At 52.6% G+C, this 19,349-nt stretch overlaps 4 protein-coding genes across 4 annotated transcripts; all 4 read right to left on the bottom strand.

The window, feature by feature from the left end:
• Positions 1–1,986: 1,986 nt before the first annotated feature.
• On the bottom strand, positions 1,987–3,828 carry CORC01_06177 (fatty acid desaturase; the record flags this gene model as incomplete). Its single annotated transcript, XM_022617819.1, has 2 exons — positions 1,987–3,502; positions 3,605–3,828. The coding sequence occupies 2 exons, from the start codon at positions 3,826–3,828 to the stop codon at positions 1,987–1,989; spliced, it is 1,740 nt and encodes a 579-aa protein (XP_022475705.1).
• Positions 3,829–5,946: 2,118 nt separating this feature from the next.
• CORC01_06176 (cell wall glucanase) lies at positions 5,947–7,253 on the bottom strand (the record flags this gene model as incomplete). Its single annotated transcript, XM_022617818.1, has 2 exons — positions 5,947–7,106; positions 7,181–7,253. The coding sequence occupies 2 exons, from the start codon at positions 7,251–7,253 to the stop codon at positions 5,947–5,949; spliced, it is 1,233 nt and encodes a 410-aa protein (XP_022475704.1).
• A 2,161-nt stretch (positions 7,254–9,414) lies between these two features.
• On the bottom strand, positions 9,415–11,244 carry CORC01_06175 (aminotransferase class I and II; the record flags this gene model as incomplete). The annotated part of the gene is made up of 5 exons (XM_022617817.1): positions 9,415–9,627; positions 9,696–10,187; positions 10,258–10,768; positions 10,836–10,936; positions 11,014–11,244. The coding sequence occupies 5 exons, from the start codon at positions 11,242–11,244 to the stop codon at positions 9,415–9,417; spliced, it is 1,548 nt and encodes a 515-aa protein (XP_022475703.1).
• Positions 11,245–12,805: 1,561 nt separating this feature from the next.
• Positions 12,806–18,794, bottom strand: CORC01_06174 (1,3-beta-glucan synthase component FKS1; the record flags this gene model as incomplete). Its single annotated transcript, XM_022617816.1, has 3 exons — positions 12,806–13,148; positions 13,209–18,530; positions 18,589–18,794. 3 exons carry the CDS (start codon positions 18,792–18,794, stop codon positions 12,806–12,808), a joined length of 5,871 nt encoding a protein of 1,956 aa, XP_022475702.1.
• Positions 18,795–19,349: the final 555 nt, after the last annotated feature.

Here is a 19,349-nt window from a genome sequence, read left to right as displayed (position 1 = left end):
TTGGTAGCTCGCTGTGCAAACCCGTCCTATTATCTATGAGCTGGCGGACCATGTGAGGGTAGTTTGCAGCTGGATGAGCAGCCGTTCCGAATACTTACTCCGTCGCCCCGGGCGCTGCGGATTCGAGCCACTGCCTTGTCGTCCATCTCGTTACTCTTGGTCATGGTCGGAAGCTTTGGTGGTCCTCTACCAAGGCAGTCGACAGATGATCTATGTCACCGCAGTTTAGCTAGCAAAACTCGATTGGGCTGCTGGTTGGCCTGGTCAAATCGCCGTTAACAGGTCGTTCATGTGACGGACTGGATCTCGCTTTAATCTGGATAGTGACTGGAGGCCAGGTCGTGGTAGGACGCCCAAAGAAGTTGTGGAGCTGAGGTTGAATTTGAGATCTGGATAGGCTAAAGACGCTGCCAAGAGACTGCCAGGCAGATAAAGTCAACCCGGCATGCTCTAAGACGTCTGGAAAACATTATATACTTTGATCGCTTGCGCATCAACTGCCATTTAACAGAAAAATTGACGAACGGCCTACGGCCAATCCACGAGCTTCGGCCACACCCCCTCAGTCTCCCCGGTCAGCAGCCGCTGAGTGGCTGTTGAGGAGCTGTTCAGTCTCCCCACGGCCTTGCCCAGAAATGTGGCCACAGGAGTCTATCGGTCTGTCAGATCCAGGCCACGCTTTCACCAATCCAGAACCGTACCCGCACTCTTGTCCCGAAAGAGTGGTGATGGGGTACAACGATTCCAAGGACAGTCTCAATTGCCGAGAATGGCTCTAAAATACAACTACACGGCCAGTACATGCATTGTATGGCCGTCAACTGCTGGAGGAATGAGCATGAATACTCGGCCAACGGCTGTTGTAAGACATCATGTCGCACTCACGTTTTCTTTCGAGTGCTTAAGGTACGGTGAGCCGGGCTGCCCTTTGTGACCGCTCCATGTCGACCCGAAGCCTTGCGTCCATATCTGCATTTTTGTCCGCGCGTGTGCTGCAACCAAGAGGCCGGTGTCTCGCACTCGGCGACAGGGGCCCATCTTTATTCAATACTCCTTTGCCATTACTCGCAGTACACTTAAGTGCCTTTAGTTCTTCTATAGACCCCTATCGGCGTGCTATGAAGACTGTTCGGATACCTTTGGGTCCCGTTCCACCTGTTCTCGTCCCGTGGCTATGGGCCTGTTTTAAGGAGGCCGGATCACCGTGTACCGAACTATAGGTAGGTGGGAAGCCTCACAGGAGATTTGATAGGTAGACTGCTAGTATACGATTTGATTCATTCAGTTGCAAGGAGAGAATTAACTTTGTCTTCTGTCGCAGTAGCATTGCGACCCTGGATCGCGCCTCTTGATCATCCCGCATTCCGACTGAGGGTACGTGTATACATGCAAGCTCTGCTCTCGTATCCATTGGAAAACCGGGGAGAAATCCCACGCCGGTTGAAGCTTCGGTTACAACGGTTGCTAGTTCCCCCTTCCTCTCTCTCCTTTTCCTCTCCTTTTCTCGTCCACCTTCCTCACGTACAGACAGACACAAGGTAGGGAAAAGAAGCATGACAATCATGAAAGCGGGCCCAGTTCGAAGAGGCACAGCCGGGACCTCGGAAGTTCTTGAGGGACGAGGGGGCTTGAGGAAACAGGGACGAAGAACTCGGATCGGGCAACCCGATCATGCCGTGCAACATAATGTGTATCGACCGCATATGTTCGTCATACCGCATGCATGCGCCCTCGCTCACACACAGAATACATGCCGTATCAGATGGATTTGTTTCTAGATATTACAGCCAGTCTTGACTCGAGCGCCACAGGCTACATGGTTGGTACGCATGTCTCCTCCTCACCTCAACCCCCCTCCTCCAATCGCGATTAGAATGCTTCGCTTCCTCTCTCAGCGCGCCAGAGAAATATATTATGCAGCTAGAGGGAGAACAGGGGACCCGTACGAGATTAAGACTCAGGACCGAAACGGCCAACTAAACGCGATCAGTGACCATGGCCGCCCTGGATGTGATCAGCCGCGACCTTTTGGCATTTTGCCAAGATGGCAGCCTGCCGGGACACCTCAGCGAGCCGACCGATCACATCCTTGTTGCCTTCGACAAAGCCGTAGAGGGCATACGGAATGCCCACGTCGTTGCAAAATTCCTGCACGAGCCGCTGCGTCTTGCGCAGATTGTGGCGTGGAATGCGCGGGTACATGTGATGGACGACCTGGAACTGTAAGCCGCCGTGGAAGAAGTCGAGCCAAGTCGGGCAGTCAACGTCCATGGTCGTCCGCAACATCTTTTGCGGGAATGACTCGTAGGGCCCCAAGTCAGCAGTGCTCATGGCGAAGTGGGATAGTGTGATCTGAACATGCAGCGGAGCTTGGAACATGTGGCTGATGATCACAAAGACGAAGCGGTCCCAGTTAGTGGGAATGGACTTGAACACGATGCCATAGCCGAACCAGATCCAGAAGAAAATCTGGCCGGCTATCTCGAGCCAGCGATGCCACCAAGCGATGCCCTTTTTGGGACCGCGACCCATGATGAGGTGATCCCATGAAAGTCTGTACAGGTTGAAGCGGCCAAACAGCATGATGGGATAGTAGAGATACGACTGCGCCTTCAGAAACAGCTTCGCGGCGAGATCGTACTCCATCACACGCTCATAGTAGGACGACGTCAGATTCCCGAGGAAGCGGTGGGAGATGGCGAAGAAGGGCAGATGCTCAATGTCTGGGTCATGCTCGGGAGAATTCGTAACAATGTGGTGGACGTTGTGATTCCGTTTCCACCATCCAATGGACAGCCCGCCCATGAAATCGGCGATGAAAATGCCAATGCATGTGTCGACATGGAAGTTATGGGTAATGCCCATGTGCCCGGCGTCGTGGGCGGAGAAGACGAGCTGGTGCCAGAAGCAGCCCAGACAAGCTGCACTTGGGAAGTACCAACCCCATCGCAAAAACGTCAACATGGCGGCGAAGAGGAGTGTATACCGCGTCACCTCAATAGCATAGGCACGGTAGTCGCAGTCGTAAAGCCCCTCGGCCTTGATCCGCTTGTCGAGGAGCCTGTACTTGCGCACAATCTCTGACTGCGTCTCGTCGTCCAAGGCAGGGTACTTGTCGAGGTCGAGACGGATCTGCTTCCGCGTCTCCGAGTTGAGAAAGGCAGTACCGTCCATTTCCTTGTCGTCGTAGCAGTCGATGACTGATGTAGCCGAAGAACCAGAAGCTGATTCTGGGCTCTGGCCGGCGTTGTGTCTGTGGCGGACGTGGTTCTCGGTGGTGTCAAAGACGGGGGAGGCTTCCCGTGAACTGATATCGCAGGGGGAAGAGGTGCCGAAAAAGCGCAGTGCGTCGTCGTCTTCGGCATCATTGAAATCCGGGCCGCGTTGCTCGATCGTCCTGAACCTGCCCCCCTGGATGGGTGGGACGAAGTTCCTCCAGTAGCCCTCGATTCTCCCAATTCGATACCGGGCCATCTGTGCCTTGGCTTCCCGGGAATGCAGTCTGCAGCATTGCAAGACAATAAGCCAATGTTTTCTCTTCGTCTTCACAGCCCGAGACGGAGAGAATCCGATGGATATCGAAGAGGAGCAGGGTTGCGCTTACACGGTGACCTCGTCGGTGGCATCTCGACCGATCATGTGCTGGATAGCCTTGTCGCCGCCAGGGTGGTATGCCAGCCACCCGTCCAACTTGACGACGAAGTCGTCAATGATTGTGACGACTCTGCCTTGCGCGATCAAATGCTCGATCTGGCGGCGCGACATGAGCGGGTATTCCTTCGTTCTTGTTTGCTTTCCGCATGATGCCGGTCCCGAGGGGGTAGCCATTGTGGTTGCGACTCCGACACGTCCGCGTTGCATGCGACGTTGGAATTGGGTTTAGTCGTCGGGGTCAGTGTGAAAATAATTTTTTTGAAAAAGTAGAAGGAGGCCTGGGACGGGGAATGGCTGGAACAGGTATTGAGTTACCCATGGAACGAATTTGAGTTCTTTTGAGAGAGAGAGAGAGAGGGAGAGAGAGAGAGGGCGGTACCCGAGATGAAATAAGGGGAGAAGCGGGAGAAGCGCTTCGGAGGGGTGGTTGGAAGAAGGAAAAACAACTGATGGGGAAAGGGATGCTGCAGCGTGGTTCGCCGAAGCTCACCGCATCTTGTTGATCCGGCCGTGTGAGGTACATCAAGGTAGGTAGGTGCATGCCTTGAGGTAGGCATTAATAAGGTAAGGTAGGGAGCAGCCCCTCCCACTTTTAGGCCAACAAGTGGCGTCCCTACTCATCTGAGGTTTCTCAGTCAAGCTCGAGATACTCTGGGTGTCACAAGAGTATTGTTCTACACGGTGCGCACACTTAGTATTCAATGGCTGACGGACAGGTATTGGCGCACTCGTGTAAGTGGAAGTCGGCATTTTGGAGGGGCTCTGCGCAAGGATTTGCGACGATAACCCATCCGCTCTGTAATTCCCTAGTACCTTGGACCTAAAAGCGCCGCGCGTGGGCCCTTGAGTACCAGTGTAAGGTAGGTACCTACCTAGGTACCTTGCCGCAGTTGCCTTATCTCACCCAAGGCACCATTGGAGCATTCCGAATGGGTGATCGGGGGCCGCTCGAGTCCGCTCGCCGTTCCAAATATACGGCCACTGCCACAGTCTTTCTTAAAAGATCATTCGAGAAACATCACTCGACAGTTCCACCATAGCGTGTTTCTGGCCGTCTCGGCTAACCTCTGCCCATGGATGCTCTTTGACTACCCCATTTCTCGTTCTACACGCGTAGGCTCTCAGTATCACTCTGTACTTGTCTGGGTCAATTACGCAATCAATTCTCATTCAGCCTCTCTCCCGCATCTCCTGACTTACTCTCACCTAAATCACATGTGCCTTTCTTGAAGCTCTTCTGCAATGGATAGAATTCTACGGAAGACACAATTTGGAGCCGAACCTACCGACAGATCGAACTAGCCTTATTAGGAACGCTTCCGGTGATTTCAGCCTCTGTGGGGCCGGGCGGCCGGATGTGCAGATTCTCGGCCGCGGCCCACTGGTACCGGACCAAGCACAGACAGCTAGCTGTCTAGGCTCCGAGGTCCGCTTGCAGAAGTGTGACTTCTGTGGACTGCATATACGTTCGTCTAACCCCACTGTTAGGTGCAAATGTAAAATAAAGGTCCGTTGGCTATGCTGATGCTTTGGATCACTGCCATCCGAACTATGTTGACAACTGCCAAGTGGCCCTCGTCAGCACCAATCCATCCACTCAACTCTCCCGGAAGCGGGCTTCGTCACTCGATAGCATTTGCACGCTGGAATACCAACAAGCTCCTCCGTTCTCTTGTCTCAGGCCAGCAGTCAAGCCAAATAGCGCAAGTCGCAGACCCTACAAGAGTGCCCGCGCTAGCCTAGCCTCGACCGACAGTCAGTCGGACGCCAACGCCTAACAAATCTGGCTTTGGCAATGAACACCGTATTCGCCCTATTCTCGACACGATGCGCTCTATCATCGACTGGCACAAGGTCAAGCCGTTTGTTCTCCGTTGCCTTATGTGAGCTAGACTATCCATGCCATTCTTCCACAGCTTTGCTAACAACAAAGTCCTTGTTCCTAAGCCTCCCAGCCCAGGAGCTCTGTTTGCAAAGAGTCCAATCATCATCCTTCCACTATTCAACCCAAATTTGACAGCATTCCAAGAAGCCCATTCATCATATTTATAGGCACCGCCAAGAAGTTGTAAGGGCCTATCAGGAATAAGTACTCATTTTATCTTGAAAAGGTTATTTGGGCTTGGAGGCAGGGACCGATTCCAAGAAATTGGTATGTAGCGTATGGTACATGAATGGTTCAATACTCGTCATCTCAGCCCAAACATCAAATGTATCCGCCTCGTCCTTGGCTTGCCCGCAGCCTGGCAAGAACAAACGACCGTCTCACTGGCCTTTCTCGTATTTCTTCTGCTATTTTCCAGACGCCGAGTACAAAGCTCCAATGCCCCAGTATTGCTCCGCATTGAAGGTCGCTGCCTCGGCGCTCTTCCAGAGGTCGTTGAAGGCTGAGAAGAGAATGACGTCACCTGGATGGCTTTCGTATGCCTTCTTGATCGAGTCGACAGCCAGCTTCTGCTCACTGAGACCTGGGACGGCAACACCGTTGGCGTTTCCCTTCCATGGCCACCCAGTCTCCGTGCAAACAATGCGCTTGCTGCGGTCAGAGAGCTTCGCCTGGACCTGAGCAACCGTGCTAGTGATGAACGACCCGGCGTCCTTCGCAGCCGTATTGCTGTCGAAAAAAGGGTGAATGTTCATCGCGCAGTAGTCAGAAGCATCGCAAAGAGAGGGGTTGGCAAGAACCGCCACGAAAGTATCAACGGTGACGACAGGACCGGTGTACCCGGCAGCGCGGAGAAGCTGGCGTGTCTGACCGACGGCTGTTACAATTTGCTGCGCCGTGGCCTTGCCATTGTTGACCAACTCGTTACCGACACTGACAGTATCGATCAGAGACCAGTCGTTGCCGACAGCTACGATAATGGATGCGACCTGAGCAGAGATTGAGCTGATGTCAAAGATGCCCAAGAAGAGTTTGAGACCAGCCTTTTTGGCCGCGGGAAGGGCGTTCGCGATCTGATTGCAGTCGGTACCGTATGTGCGAACTACCAAGTACTTGCCTTTGAGCTCCGTGAAGTCGGCGTCGATCTGAGCAGCCGATTTACACAGTCCTGCTGCTGTGTAAGGTGCATAAGCAATGCCGTAGAGAGTCGAGTTCGAAGCAAGGGAGGAAGATGGTGTTGGCGTAGAGGACAGTGTTGACGAAGCGGTAGCAGAAGTGGTCGAGGCAATCAAAGAAGAAGACGAGCCCACGATGCCGTTGGTGAGGTCTCGCGACGTAACACGGGTGGCTAATTCTTCGGAGCGGGTTTCAAGTTCGATAGGCGAGGGGTGCTTGAGTGTTTGTGGCCCCGGCACGAAGCGGACCGTCTCGACAGTTGTTTCTACCGGAGTGCCCTCTTCGTCGACATAAACAACGAATTGGGGGGCCTCGGTGGCCTCGTTGAGCGAAGGCTCAGTGAAAAGGATCTTCTGAGGCCGAATAATTGCTCCCCTGGCACCTCTAGTGCCTATGTAACAATGTCAGAAAGGTCTCTAGAAAATCGGCAGTTATAGAACGCAGAAAGGAACAAGCCTGGCTCACCCTTGGGATGAGCAGCCGAGAGCCCAAGCAAGACAGCGAGTGCCAGCGTTGACGAGAGACCGGCTGACTTCATTTTTGTTTTGCGAGTTTGATAGCGCGTGGTCGATAGTTCTGGGCCCGAGACAGGAAAAGTGAAGATACTAAACAAAGGGATGTAGTCGCCCGTATTGGAGGCTTCGGCCGACGTTTGTATTTCGGTGTAATAGGATTGTTCAAAGTTGGGTTCTGTAGCGACAGACTCGTGACTTCAACAGTTTGGAATCAGATTGAACGAGAGAGAAGAATGGTAGGTGGGAGAACGAGTGACTAGAACGAGAGCAACAACATCAGCAGGAAAGGAACGGATCGCTGTCGATACAGCTTTGCGCTATACGAAGCCAACGGCGACGAGCAATAGTAAAGGAAGAGTGAATGAAGAAAAGAAGTTGAAGGGACAGGAATCTCGAGAGGAGGTAGAGATGGCGGGCATGGTTTAATCAAGTAGTATAAGGTACTCCCCCACCCCCTCGGGGGGATTGTCCATGGTGCTTGGCCGTCTTCTCATAGCCCAATCAGTTGATCAAGATATCCGGGTGGGGCTTGCTTTCCTCCCAGCATAAATAGCCAAGAACGACAGGAACGGGGTAATATGAGGTACGTGGGTAGGCATGCGCCGGGAAGGGAGTGACGAACGGAGGGAGAGGCAGCTTAGCCGGGGGCAGGAATGTTGGTTTCCGCTTGTAAACAGCAACAAATTGCACCTGGGAAAGAGCCAGCAGGGACCTGAAATGCCGGGGAACCCCTCTCGGGAATTGGAATACCACAGGAATTCGACGCAGGTTTCTCAACTCACTTCTGGAAATAGGTTCCTTAGCCACGGGTGTTCTTGGTCCGTAGAGTGTCAGCCACACTTTGTTCTCAGTATCTGGAGATAACGATCATCAAATGTAGAGCCGTTGGGAATTTCAAGTGTCTGGTTCTCAATGCCGTCGAGTTCGACCAAAATAACTTCAGTCGCTCCGACTTATTAGGCCCCCACGATTAAGAAGAAGAGATGTAAACTCGCAACTCACACTAGGTAGAGTGGTAGGCAGCGTTGCACTTTGGCTGCCCGGTTTGGATGCTGCGACGAAAGGAATGTTGTTTCCACTTGAGAGATAAAAAGAAAGTGGTGGGAGGCAATCCAGACGGCCGTCGTAGACGATTCAACAAATATGTCAAGATTCCGAGAGCCGAAAGATGGCAGACACTGAGGTTGAGACATCTTATAGAACTCAAGGTATGACCACGATACATTACGACTCGGATCTAGATCAAACAGACAGCTTACAGCTTTCCCGCCTTCTTCTTTGACTACCTTAGCCTTTGAGGAAAGCGATCACACAGCCCAATGGGGACGCATCTCACCTGAACCCTCATCAGGGACATGTAATCAATTGCGGCGCCCGGCCATCAAGAGGTGGTCTTTGAACGCCAACTTCACACGGGTCCCTGATCCAAGCATCTTGGTAGCGCGACAGATCTCCCGATTTATACCTGCCGTACACGACCCTTGCGCAACACTCGTCACTTCACGGGCCAACATGCGGGGGCTTGACCAAAAAAACCAACTAAGCCATTGGAAGGAGGTAGAAAACGGGCAGTAGAGCATGTCTGAGAGAGGTATCAGTGGTCTAGAACACTAACAGGATCGGAAGCCGCGAAAACTTCAATTTCTCCAATTCGGCCGGATGTAGAAGGCAAGGGAAAGGACATTCTCCGACGGGTCTAGACTTACGAACTGCGTCGACAAAGGTGGAGGGCGGCGTCAAGACGGGTTGCTGAGGCCATCTGACCGTCCACCGATGTAGGATCCGGAGCCGACTTGACACCGGAGAGTGGGTGGGGATACGGCCTTTGTGTTTGCTGTCCTCACTTCCATTCCCTTCAGCCAATCTTTTCATAGCGTCCAGAACTCTCTGTCTCTCTCTCTCTCTCGCGCGCGCGCGCGCACCGCTCCGCACCCTAATTGATTCGAATTCATGTGCCACAGGAGACATCCCAGATGTAGATATTGACTGCCGTTTCATCTTCTATGGTTAATTAGTATCTATTTGTTCATCATTACAAGAGAGTCCGCGAACTCTGTAAGGTAGCCGAGTCCTGAGCCGGCCCGAACTCGATCCCGGCGTCCTATATTCGACACAAGTGCAACTGCACCTACGAGAAATAATACTCGCACAAATCATCCATTCTAATGCATGGTAGTAGTTACGCTATGCCGACTTGGAGCTCGACTTCCTGGTCATAATCTTGGTGATGGCATGTCGGATTGTGACACCTGCCTTCTCGATATCCTTCCTTGGCAAGCCGGTGGTGATGCACACCTTGAGCGCCGGCTGGATCTGCCAGCTGTCGTCTTTGGGGTTTAGGTCGTTGGCAATAGGCATGCTCTTGAGGCGCGTAATGAGAACTCCGTTGGCGAGAGCCTTGACATGGGCAAACCACGGTTAGCGCTGTCTTCTTCCACAAGCTCTACATTTGTTCATCCACTTACCTCATCGACGCAGTCTTGTAGCAGCCTTTCTTGGTCCTCTCGTGTAAGCTTGCGCGCTGCGACGACCTCGGCCTTGAGTACTAGTAACATGATGGGATTCTCGGGGGAACTGGTGCAGACGACCCAGTCACTGCGAGGATCCAGCTGTGCCCTCATGGCCTTGGTATTCTCACGGCACTGGGTAAGGATGTCCGGGTTGGATTGCAGAACACTGAGGGTCTCGCTGGCCGTGACCGCAAGCATGGCAGGCAGGGCAGCCGAGAAGGTGTAAGAAGCTGCCGTGAGACGCTGGTGCTCAACTACATCCTTGGCGCCGGCGCAGAAGCCGCCGCCGGCACAAAGAGGGCCGGCAAGGGAGCCAGCGATCATGTCTACCTGAGAAGGGTCGACGTTCTGCGCTTCAGTAAGGCCCCGGCCGGTTCGGCCGAGGACGCCAAAAGACCAAGTCTCATCTAGGATAATACGGAATCTGTACTTTTCTTTCAATTCAACCTGCACGCCTTGTCAGCCAACACACCTCGCCTATATTGTGGCACAAGTAGCGTCGGGACCAACTACTCACAAGTCTAGGCAGGTCTGCGCTGTCTCCCGTGATCTCGAATAAGCCTTCTGAGACGATGAATCTTCTTGTCAATTTTTTGCCCTTTTGATCTTTGACCACTTTCCGGATGACGCGTTCGAGGTCGTCCATATCACCGTGATTGTACCACTTGATGGTGCTTCGGGACGCCTCCATACCCTTGCGAATAGAGTAGTTGACGGCGCGGTCAGCAACAATGATGTCACCGCGCTTGCAAAAGGCGGGAATGACGCTCGAGATGGTGGAGAAGGCTTGGGCGTAGACAATGCAGGCTTCGGTACCAAGATAGACGGCGATATCTGCCTCAGTCTTCATGTGCACGTCCTGAGTGCCGTAGAATTGGGGAGGGCCGCATGGGCCCACGCCGTAAGTGCGCAGCGTCTGGATGGCCTTGTCCTTGATCTGTTCGTTGGCATTGAAGTTGTAAAAGTTGTATGAAGCGAGGTTCGTGACGGTGCGTCCGTTTGCGAGCTTGGTCTTGGGGCCGGTCGGGCTGGGCATTATTAGTCAAGTGGCCTCGAAGTGAAGGATCGCTCACCGGAAAGGGGGATTGGTCGTACCCAACAATCACAGGCAGCCTTTCGGCCTCGATCTCCTCGAGAGCTGTTTGGGGAGCAACAAGCGGCTCTGGGGTCCAGTCTTCCACTAACTCGTCGATTTCCTAGCAAGCAGCATCAGCGAAACCTCAGGGGTTCAAGGTTGAGAGTGAAGAGCGAAGGAGTTTCGGGCGCAACGTACATCGTCGCGGAGTTTGATGAAGTTCTGCTTCTGGGTGGAATAGGAGGGCGACAGAAGGTAGCGGACGAAGAATATGAAGAGAACCAGCTCGATACCAGAACGAATGGGGTCGTTCTGGTAGCTCGACTGGATGTATCGAATCAGAACCGCTGATCCAGGGACTTTTTGAAAGGCCTCGGAGGCCTCGTGGAGCCAGGCGATCAGCTTCATTTGGGCCTCGCCTGCGTCCATGATGGCTTTGACGGGAAGGTAGAGACAGGGCAATGAACAGCGATTGCACCAGAATGACTGGGAGAGGCGGAAGGGTACGGCAGGTGAGTCGACAATTTGATGTGTTGCACAGTGGGTGAAGAGTCGCGGCCGAAGAGTCCGGACCTGATGGTGGGAAGGAAACGAGGATGACGGGATGGTGCGTTGGACCGTTGGCCAATCCGGGTGCGATCGGAGCGTCGCGCTATCTCAAGGCACAGAACACAGGAGTGCAGGGTCCGGGACTAAGCGGTCAAGAAGGACGTGTCGCCTTTTCTTTTCGAGCAACAGAAGACGGTAGACACTCGCATCAGCCTGGACAAATTTCGGTACCTAGCAACGAATTATCAAGGTGCTTTGTGAGGGAACCCAAGGGAAGTAGGGAGCCAAGTGCGCTCAGGTGTGAAATTGCGCCAAAGTGACAGCACCTCCGACGTTGTTTTTTCCCCGAGCGCGGCCCCTGGCGGTCAATCCTTGTTCTCTGCATTCGAACAGGTTCTGATTGGCTCGCAAAGCTCCCTGCCCCTGAGCGCCTTGGCTGACTAAGGTAAATAGGCATAGGTGCTCGTACGGATACAGTGATACCGTCATCTAATTAGCGCCATCTGATGTTCGCTGCCACTCCCATGCACGTCTGCCCCGCAAGGTACCTTACTAAGGATGGGGCGTCGCCTGCTGAGGTGCCTTGTGCCTGCTTACATAAGGTACAATACCGGCTCAAAAGTCTGGTTACACTATTGAGCCCCCCCTCTTTTATCCACCCCTTTCTTTACACCGCGCTGCCGGGTCTAGGAATAATTCCTTAAATATTAAAACGTCATTTTAAATAATTGATTTGATATAAGAACTACCTGATTAGAAGATGTTTGAAAATGCTGTGCTTGATTAAAATAATAGGATCTTGGGGGTTTTTGTGGTGGGGTGACCTTTAATAGTGTAACTAGACTTTTGAGCCGCCGGTATTGTAACTACGGATACCTTACCACACCCAAGTTTCCCAAGTGTAGATGCCATCCTTTCTCAATGCTTGACCAGTCTCACTCACACCTCAGTAGATAGTTGTATTCTCATCTACTTGAAAACCCTATAGAGCAGCAGCGCCTTGAACCCGGCATCCTGGCTTAGCCGACGTGACTATACACATCCCCCGCTGTTGGTACTCTATTGCAGTGGCCACATCAGCTTGCGTTCATTTCACATCCAAGCATGTGTGCTTGCATCTTGCTAGGTTGGACTTCTGTGAACAAAATGGGACTTGATTATACACCCATCTCAAGTAGTCTCACTCTGGGCCTTTGGTGATATATGTAATCTACAGGCCTTCACAGCCGTGGAATCCATTCCAGCCATGTTTTCCTGCCCGTAAAAAAGAGAAATGAATAGGTAGCAGTCGAAAGACACAATACACGCCTGATGATGGACATTAAAAACCTGTCGCCAACGTCTGGGGGGTTCATCCTTCCTCGAAGACATCCCTAGACCGCTTGTGGAACGACGACTTCCTCTACCGCCCCCAAATGCGTCTATGATACAACTTGTACAATTAGAAAAGGCGCACTCTTTCCGAGTTGCTCGTCTTGGATGCCTTCGCCGACGATGAAGTCATAGTGAGGTAGGCTCCCGAGTAGTCTGGGGCTCCGGTACCAGTTTCAGTCTTGCCATGTGTGTTGTCGTTGTTGAGGCTGGTAGGTTGGATCAGGGCCAGATCCGTCGAGTCCAGAGACTTGAAGATGCTCATGGGGATCATATCACCAGCAACGGCAGGGCCAATCATCAGGGCCATGAAGAGAATGAACATGGTGAAGTACAGAATGGCATAGCGGAAGACACGCTTGCGTCTCAACTTGGACTGTTTCATAGAGTAGATGGGCGGGCGGATTTGACGACTGGGAACAGTTTGTTAGCCATTATACAAGAAAGATCCGGCAGGTAACAGTAGTACATACCCAGGACGAAGCCAGAAGAGCATCATCGAGTGCAGCATGTCAATCTTGGGCACAAGAATGACCGGAAGCATGATGAAGAGAAGGAAGTGACCCAAGACAAAGTCGGCCGCGAACATGCTCAACTCCGTGATCTTGCAGAGGAATTCACGAGCGGGTTGGGAGACCGAGTGCCATCCCATAGAGTACCACTTGCCCGTCCAGAATGCAATGTTCGCCGCGTCCGTCTTGATCTCACGCGTCAAAGTGAGCGAGATAATCAGCTTGAAGACAAAACGCTGGATAGCAACCACGGCGATCATGCCGAGCAAAGTCCGGGCGAAATCGAAAGACTCAAGCAGGAACATGACCTCGAAGAACACGAGTAGCATAACCACTGCTATGCCGTGGGCAATCGCTGCAAGGACGCTACCAAACTTCTTGCAGCACATGCTCAAGAGAGGACCCATGAAGCAGGCCATGAAGAAGAACATCATCAACGCGCCAGCGTTAACTGCGATGGGGGCCAGTGCGACGAGTCCGACTCTGATCAACGAGTTGGTGCGCTTGATCTCTGAAGATGAGGCATTGGGGTTATTAGTCGCAGAGACACCGGTCTGGGCGTTGATATACAGGTACGGGATAACAGTAACCGCCACGAGAAGCAGAGGGGTAAGGATCTCGCCCCAGAACATGTTAGTGATGGCCGCACGTGGGACATCGGAAGACATCTTTGCAGATGGGTCACCGAGAGCCTTGCGCTTGTAACCTGTGATACGGGTTCGAGACAAACGGCAAAAGGCGATCCAGGAAGATGCGTGAGAGCGAGAGTTACCACGTGACAGCCACCTCAGGAAGTCGCGGTAGTCGATGAAGAAATCGCTCCAAGCAAACTGATGCGGGTTGTACAGGAATGGCGAAATAACCAGGGCAAGGAGAGAGATCCAGAAGTAGACAAGAGCGGCTTGCCAGATGGTAACGGTAGCGAAGAGAAGCATCATCAGGAGTCGAGATCCAAAGTAAATCGAAGGGCCGGCGAAACGGGAGTACAGTACACCGAAGGGGATGCGAGCAGTTGCAAAGCCACGACCAGTACCAATGTACCGGGCACCGCCAAACGAGAGATCCTGCTGTACCGAATTTGCGTAAATTTGGCAAACGAAGACCTCGAAGAACGGCGAGAGCGAAGAGAACTGCTTGCCAAGACGTTTGGCGGCGCGCCAGAAACCTTTTTCCGTCAACTCTTGAACTACCAGTGGCACGAAAGCCAACAGCAACACGAAGATGATTGACAGAATGCATCGGTACACCCAGTCCATGAGAGCATCCGTGTTCTGGCAACCAGTCGGGTACAGAGGATCAGTAATGGGAACGTCGCGGTTGTAGTCGCATGCCTTGGTTTCTTTTCGGAGGGCGCCCAAGCTGAGCAGGCAGATCATGAACATCTGAACGGACAACATGATGAACATATTGTTGAGATGGAAACCGGGATGCGCATAATAGAAAGAGAGGAAGCGGTCCAAAGGCAGTTGGGTTCCGAGGTAGTAGTACTCGCGAGAGAGCATCTGCTCACCCATACCAGTTCCAATCTTGGTGGTGAAGTTAAGAATTGAGCCGAAACCCAAGTCACGACCCTTGCCACACTGGTAGTATTCGCAGTGCTTAATTCTGCCACCTCGCAAAAGGGCGTTCATTCCGGCGTAAATATCCTCGTTGAGATGCAGACCCTTCTGGGCTTTTGAAACACCACCACGGGTGGTCATGAAAATACCGTTGAGGAAATCCGGGTGACCATAGTGAAGTTTGCCTCCAATTTGGGAAAGAGTACGGGCGAAGAGGGTACCGAACGTCTGCTCCTTTCCAGCGGCGACGTCACCAAGAATACCAATGTTCTCCGAGAAAATATACTCGCGGGCACCCAAAATAGCGACGGGGTTTGTCATCTTGCTCTTGACGCCAGGAGTGTAGGGGCTGACATTTTCAGTCTTCATCTCCTCGAACTCTGCAAGCACCGATCGGATCTTGAGGCATTCCTCGAGATAGTTATCCTGGTTGGCGTCGATGAGCTGAATGTATTCACCGCGGTAGAAGATGAGTGAATGGTTCTGGTTGTCGGATTTACCGTCTCCCAAAATGGGGTTGCCAGAAAGCTGGATGCGGAACTTGGGCTTGCGCATGCCGTTTTCCATGATCTCAGAGTGACCGTCGATGAGAGCAGAGTATAAACGAGGCTCCTCTCCCTCTGCCAGAGGGGGTTCTTCGTCGAGATAGGCGATCTGGAGATCGGGGTAGGCGCGAAGCAAGAACTCGGCGTTTTCCATCTCCTCCTTCTTGAACTTGGCATAGCGCTGCATAGACACGCAAATCTTGAACTTGCGACGGGCCATGCGCTCAAGCTCACGCTCCAACTTGTCGGAGTTGCCACCGAACATCTGGACGACCTCCGGGTTTTCTACGCGATACAAAAGTTTGATGGCTCTGCTATAGTTCATAAACCCAGAGATCGTGCGGTACAAGGTCTGGAAGCGAAGAGATGCCCATATACGGGTTCTGAGAGTGTACTCGGGCGCGGAAGATTTGAAACCAATGCAGTAGAAGGGCAAGTCGTCGATCTTGCTCTTAGCGGTGTCCTTTTCGTTTTTCTCATTGCTGTTACCGTCGCCATTAAATTGAGATGTTTCATCCGCCAAAATCTTCGTGTCCTTGACGAAGCAGTCCCACTCGTGCGGATGAAGCTGTTTGAGATACTCAAGCAATGTCACGCGAGAGTAGGGCTCATCCTCACGAATAATCTCACGGAGAGAAAGGAGGATCTTTTCGCTGTAGTGGGGAATAAGAACAGTGAAGGTCGGCATGTTGTCGACTGGCACAGGCTCCGGAATGGGAGTCGACAGCGATTGCGCGAAGAAGGAAAGACGTCGCTCTGCTTCGCTGTCGGTGGGGAAGAACTCTGTCTTGAACGAGTGATCTTCCTGGGAGACGAAGAATGTAGGTGCTCTCAGTGTTCTCTTGCCCTCTTGTTCGGAAGGAACCTGGTGATAGAGAAGCTTCTGGACGTGGTCGATGGCCAATAAATGTTCTCGGTACATAGAGATGACAATGGCGTTCCATACTTGGGAGATGAGCACCTTTGGCTTGTACTTGATCTCCATATCGCCAGTAGCGAGAACCTTCGAGTAAATCCGCTTTGGCAAGCGAGAGAAAATGTTTCTCCAAGGAGTCCAAATGGAAGAACCTATGTAGAAGGATCGGGCAATGGAGAAAATGGCGTTGATCAAAACATACCAAAGGTAAGTATCGAGGAAGAAGAAGATCAAGTCGGTAAACGCCATCAGAGCCAGCAGAACGTACGGCTGCTTCTTGCACAGAATATCGCCAATGATCTTGTCGCCGAGACAATCAATGTTCATGATGGTGAGATAACGGATTGGATCTCTGAAGGACAATGTCAGGTAGACGTATGATTCTCCGAACTTGGCACCAAAAACGGAAACCCAGAGACCGTAGGACATGGCCATGTCGTTGCCCTTCAAGCGCGGGTAGCTTGCCGTAAATGTCTGGCTGGCAACGTACTTCCGCGAGTTCTTGGTGAGGTAACTTCCGAAGAGACCGCCGAGCGGCATAACCGAGAAGAAGATGAAGGTGAGGAGCGCAATAATGAACTGCACAATGGCGAGGATCTTAGCAATCTGCTCGTTGGGGTTCGGGAGCACAAAGACGTAGACGAAGGGCGCAAGGTTGATGATCAGAATGAAGATCAAGAACAAGAGACGCTTGGTCAAGTGCTGCGCGCCAGCCCATTTGCGCGGCACGTATGCCCACTCAGCCAGAGTGGCCAAGACCTGAATTAGCGCGGCGATCGTACCACCAAATCCAACGATAGAGAAGTTCTGGGCAGTCGTCGGCTGTTGGTTGGCTTGCTGCTCATACGAGGGACCGACGACCAAACTGGGGGAGTTGTGTGAAGTGTAGAACCAGAACATGGTCAAGTGGATGATCCAGATGCGGTTGAAGTTAACAAGCAAATGGAACCATGACCGAGTTTCCTTGTACGTCTTGAAGAAGCACTTCTTCCAGTTGATGTCCTTGAACTTGAGGTATCGCTCGGCAGGAGGTATATCTACCAGCTTGGACTTGTCCTCGAGGACGATCTTCTCAATTCCTTCGGGGTACCAAAAGAGCTGGTTGCAGTCGTCGTATCCAACAACCTTGTCGTGATCACGCTCACGTCGCACGTAGACGCCGTCCGAAATTTCGTAGCCCTGGTCTCTGCAGAATTGGTAAAGAGGTGTGATGACGTTGTTGAGGAACGTGAACTCCTCCACAGGCTCCACCAAGTTCTGGCATGCGGGAGTGTTGAGGTAGTCGTCGGCACACTTGAAGATGAAGCACAAGCACTCAGGCATGAAGCGGACCTGGTTGGCTTCACCCCAGCAGAGCAGGTACAAAGCAAGCTGGCGAACACGGTCATGCTGAGACATGCGGTTCATGCGCGTCTTCCAGCGATACTCGGCAGCTTCAAGACTGTTGTCACCTTCCAGGTCATCCAAAGCCTCGGCCTCGTTCTCGGCTTCGCCCTTCTTCTTCTTCTTGTTCTTAGCCTTGCGACGCAGACCTTTGCCCTTCATATTGGCGAATCCCACTGCGTCATCCAAGTCCAGATGGGCGGCGAAGTACCACTTGCGGTAATTGGCATTGTCACCACCAATGTAGTCGGCATGGAGAGACAGCAAAGCCTGATTAGGAGTCATGCGGGAAGCTCTCGAGTCCAGCAAAATCATGAAGTGGTCGTACATGTTGCGCATGCTGTCCCGCTGGAATCCGAACTTGGCACAGAGATCGAGGAAAATGTCCTCAATCTCCTCCTTGGAAAGGGGAATCTGAGCGTCCGCACTCCAGGCAGGGTACGGCTCGCGAGAAGCAGCCGACATCATATTGGCGTAGTCCATGCCATAGTTGGGAGTTGAAGCCCCAGAAGAGCGGTTGCCGCCATAAGAAATCTGGGAGGAGGGGGGTCTGAAACCGCGAGCACCGCCCTGGTCATAGCTGTTGTAACGTTCGTCGCCGCGGCCGTAGTAGTCCATATCGGCGGCCCTGGCCATGTCGGATCTCATGGTGAAGTCACTGAAGGTCTCAGAATCCTCCTCAGAGCCTTGATGGCGTTGACCGCTAGCATGTCCCTGGTTATAGTCCTGGTCATAGTAGCCATTGGGGTTGTTGTTGCCGTTGCCGTTGTTGGTATGGCTGTTGTTATTGTCATAGTAGCCGTCCTGGTACTGCTCGTTGTTGTCGTAGTATCCACCATCCTGGTGATAAGCATTGTTCGGATCGGCATTGTAGTAGCCCCTAAAGAACGTGGTTAGCCCGGCTTTTCAGGTGAAGTCGGCGAAAACGGAGAACATACGACTCATCGTAGTACCCATCACCACCTTGCTGGGGGTGACCATGGGCATCGTAGGCACCATGCTGATCATAGTACTGTTGGTCGTCCTGGTAGTAGGAATCGGTCTGCTGAGTACCATTTCCATGGCCGCGACCTTGTTGGCCGTAGCCGTCATCGTAGTCCTGATGGCCGCCGCCACCAGCACCACCGGCTGGATATCCCGACATTCTGAAAAGCGATTATCTAGCAGAGCCTTGCAGTCAGTACAGGCGAGCCAATGATACTATGGGTCACGTCTCGTGGCTGAGATGCTGTGAAGAGAAGGCGGCCTTCGGGGGAGAGGGCGGGTTTGGTTACTGACCGTCCAAAAGTCATCAGGGAGGATTTGAGAGAAGATGGTGGTAGGATCAGTGGGAGGGCTGATGAAGGTGAGCCCCAACTGATGTGGCCGGCACAACAACAAGAGTAGATAGCGACAGTTGTTTGGATTGCAAAGTCGTAAACCGTCCCGTGGCTCGGCGGCTTGAGTTGTTGAACCCTTGTGGTAGTCGAAGGGGGTTGCGTGAGCACGGCAAGGCCGACTGGCGTAGTTGGCTTGATGATGATTCCTCTGGAAGAAATGAACCAAAGGGATTGGGCAAGGTTGGCGCCGAATGCAAGATGCGTTGGACGGCTTTACGAGAGGGCAAAGCACGACCTCGCAGTAGACTCAAAAGCTTGGCCGGCTCTGGAGAAGACGACGAAGCGATTGGCTGATGGTGTTTTTTTTTTTTTTGTTGTTT

This window comes from Colletotrichum orchidophilum, assembly GCF_001831195.1.
Source record: "Colletotrichum orchidophilum strain IMI 309357 chromosome Unknown Scaffold_45.1, whole genome shotgun sequence".
Classification (NCBI taxonomy): Eukaryota; Fungi; Ascomycota; class Sordariomycetes; order Glomerellales; family Glomerellaceae; genus Colletotrichum; species Colletotrichum orchidophilum.
This window is presented reverse-complemented; position numbering and strand designations above follow the sequence as displayed.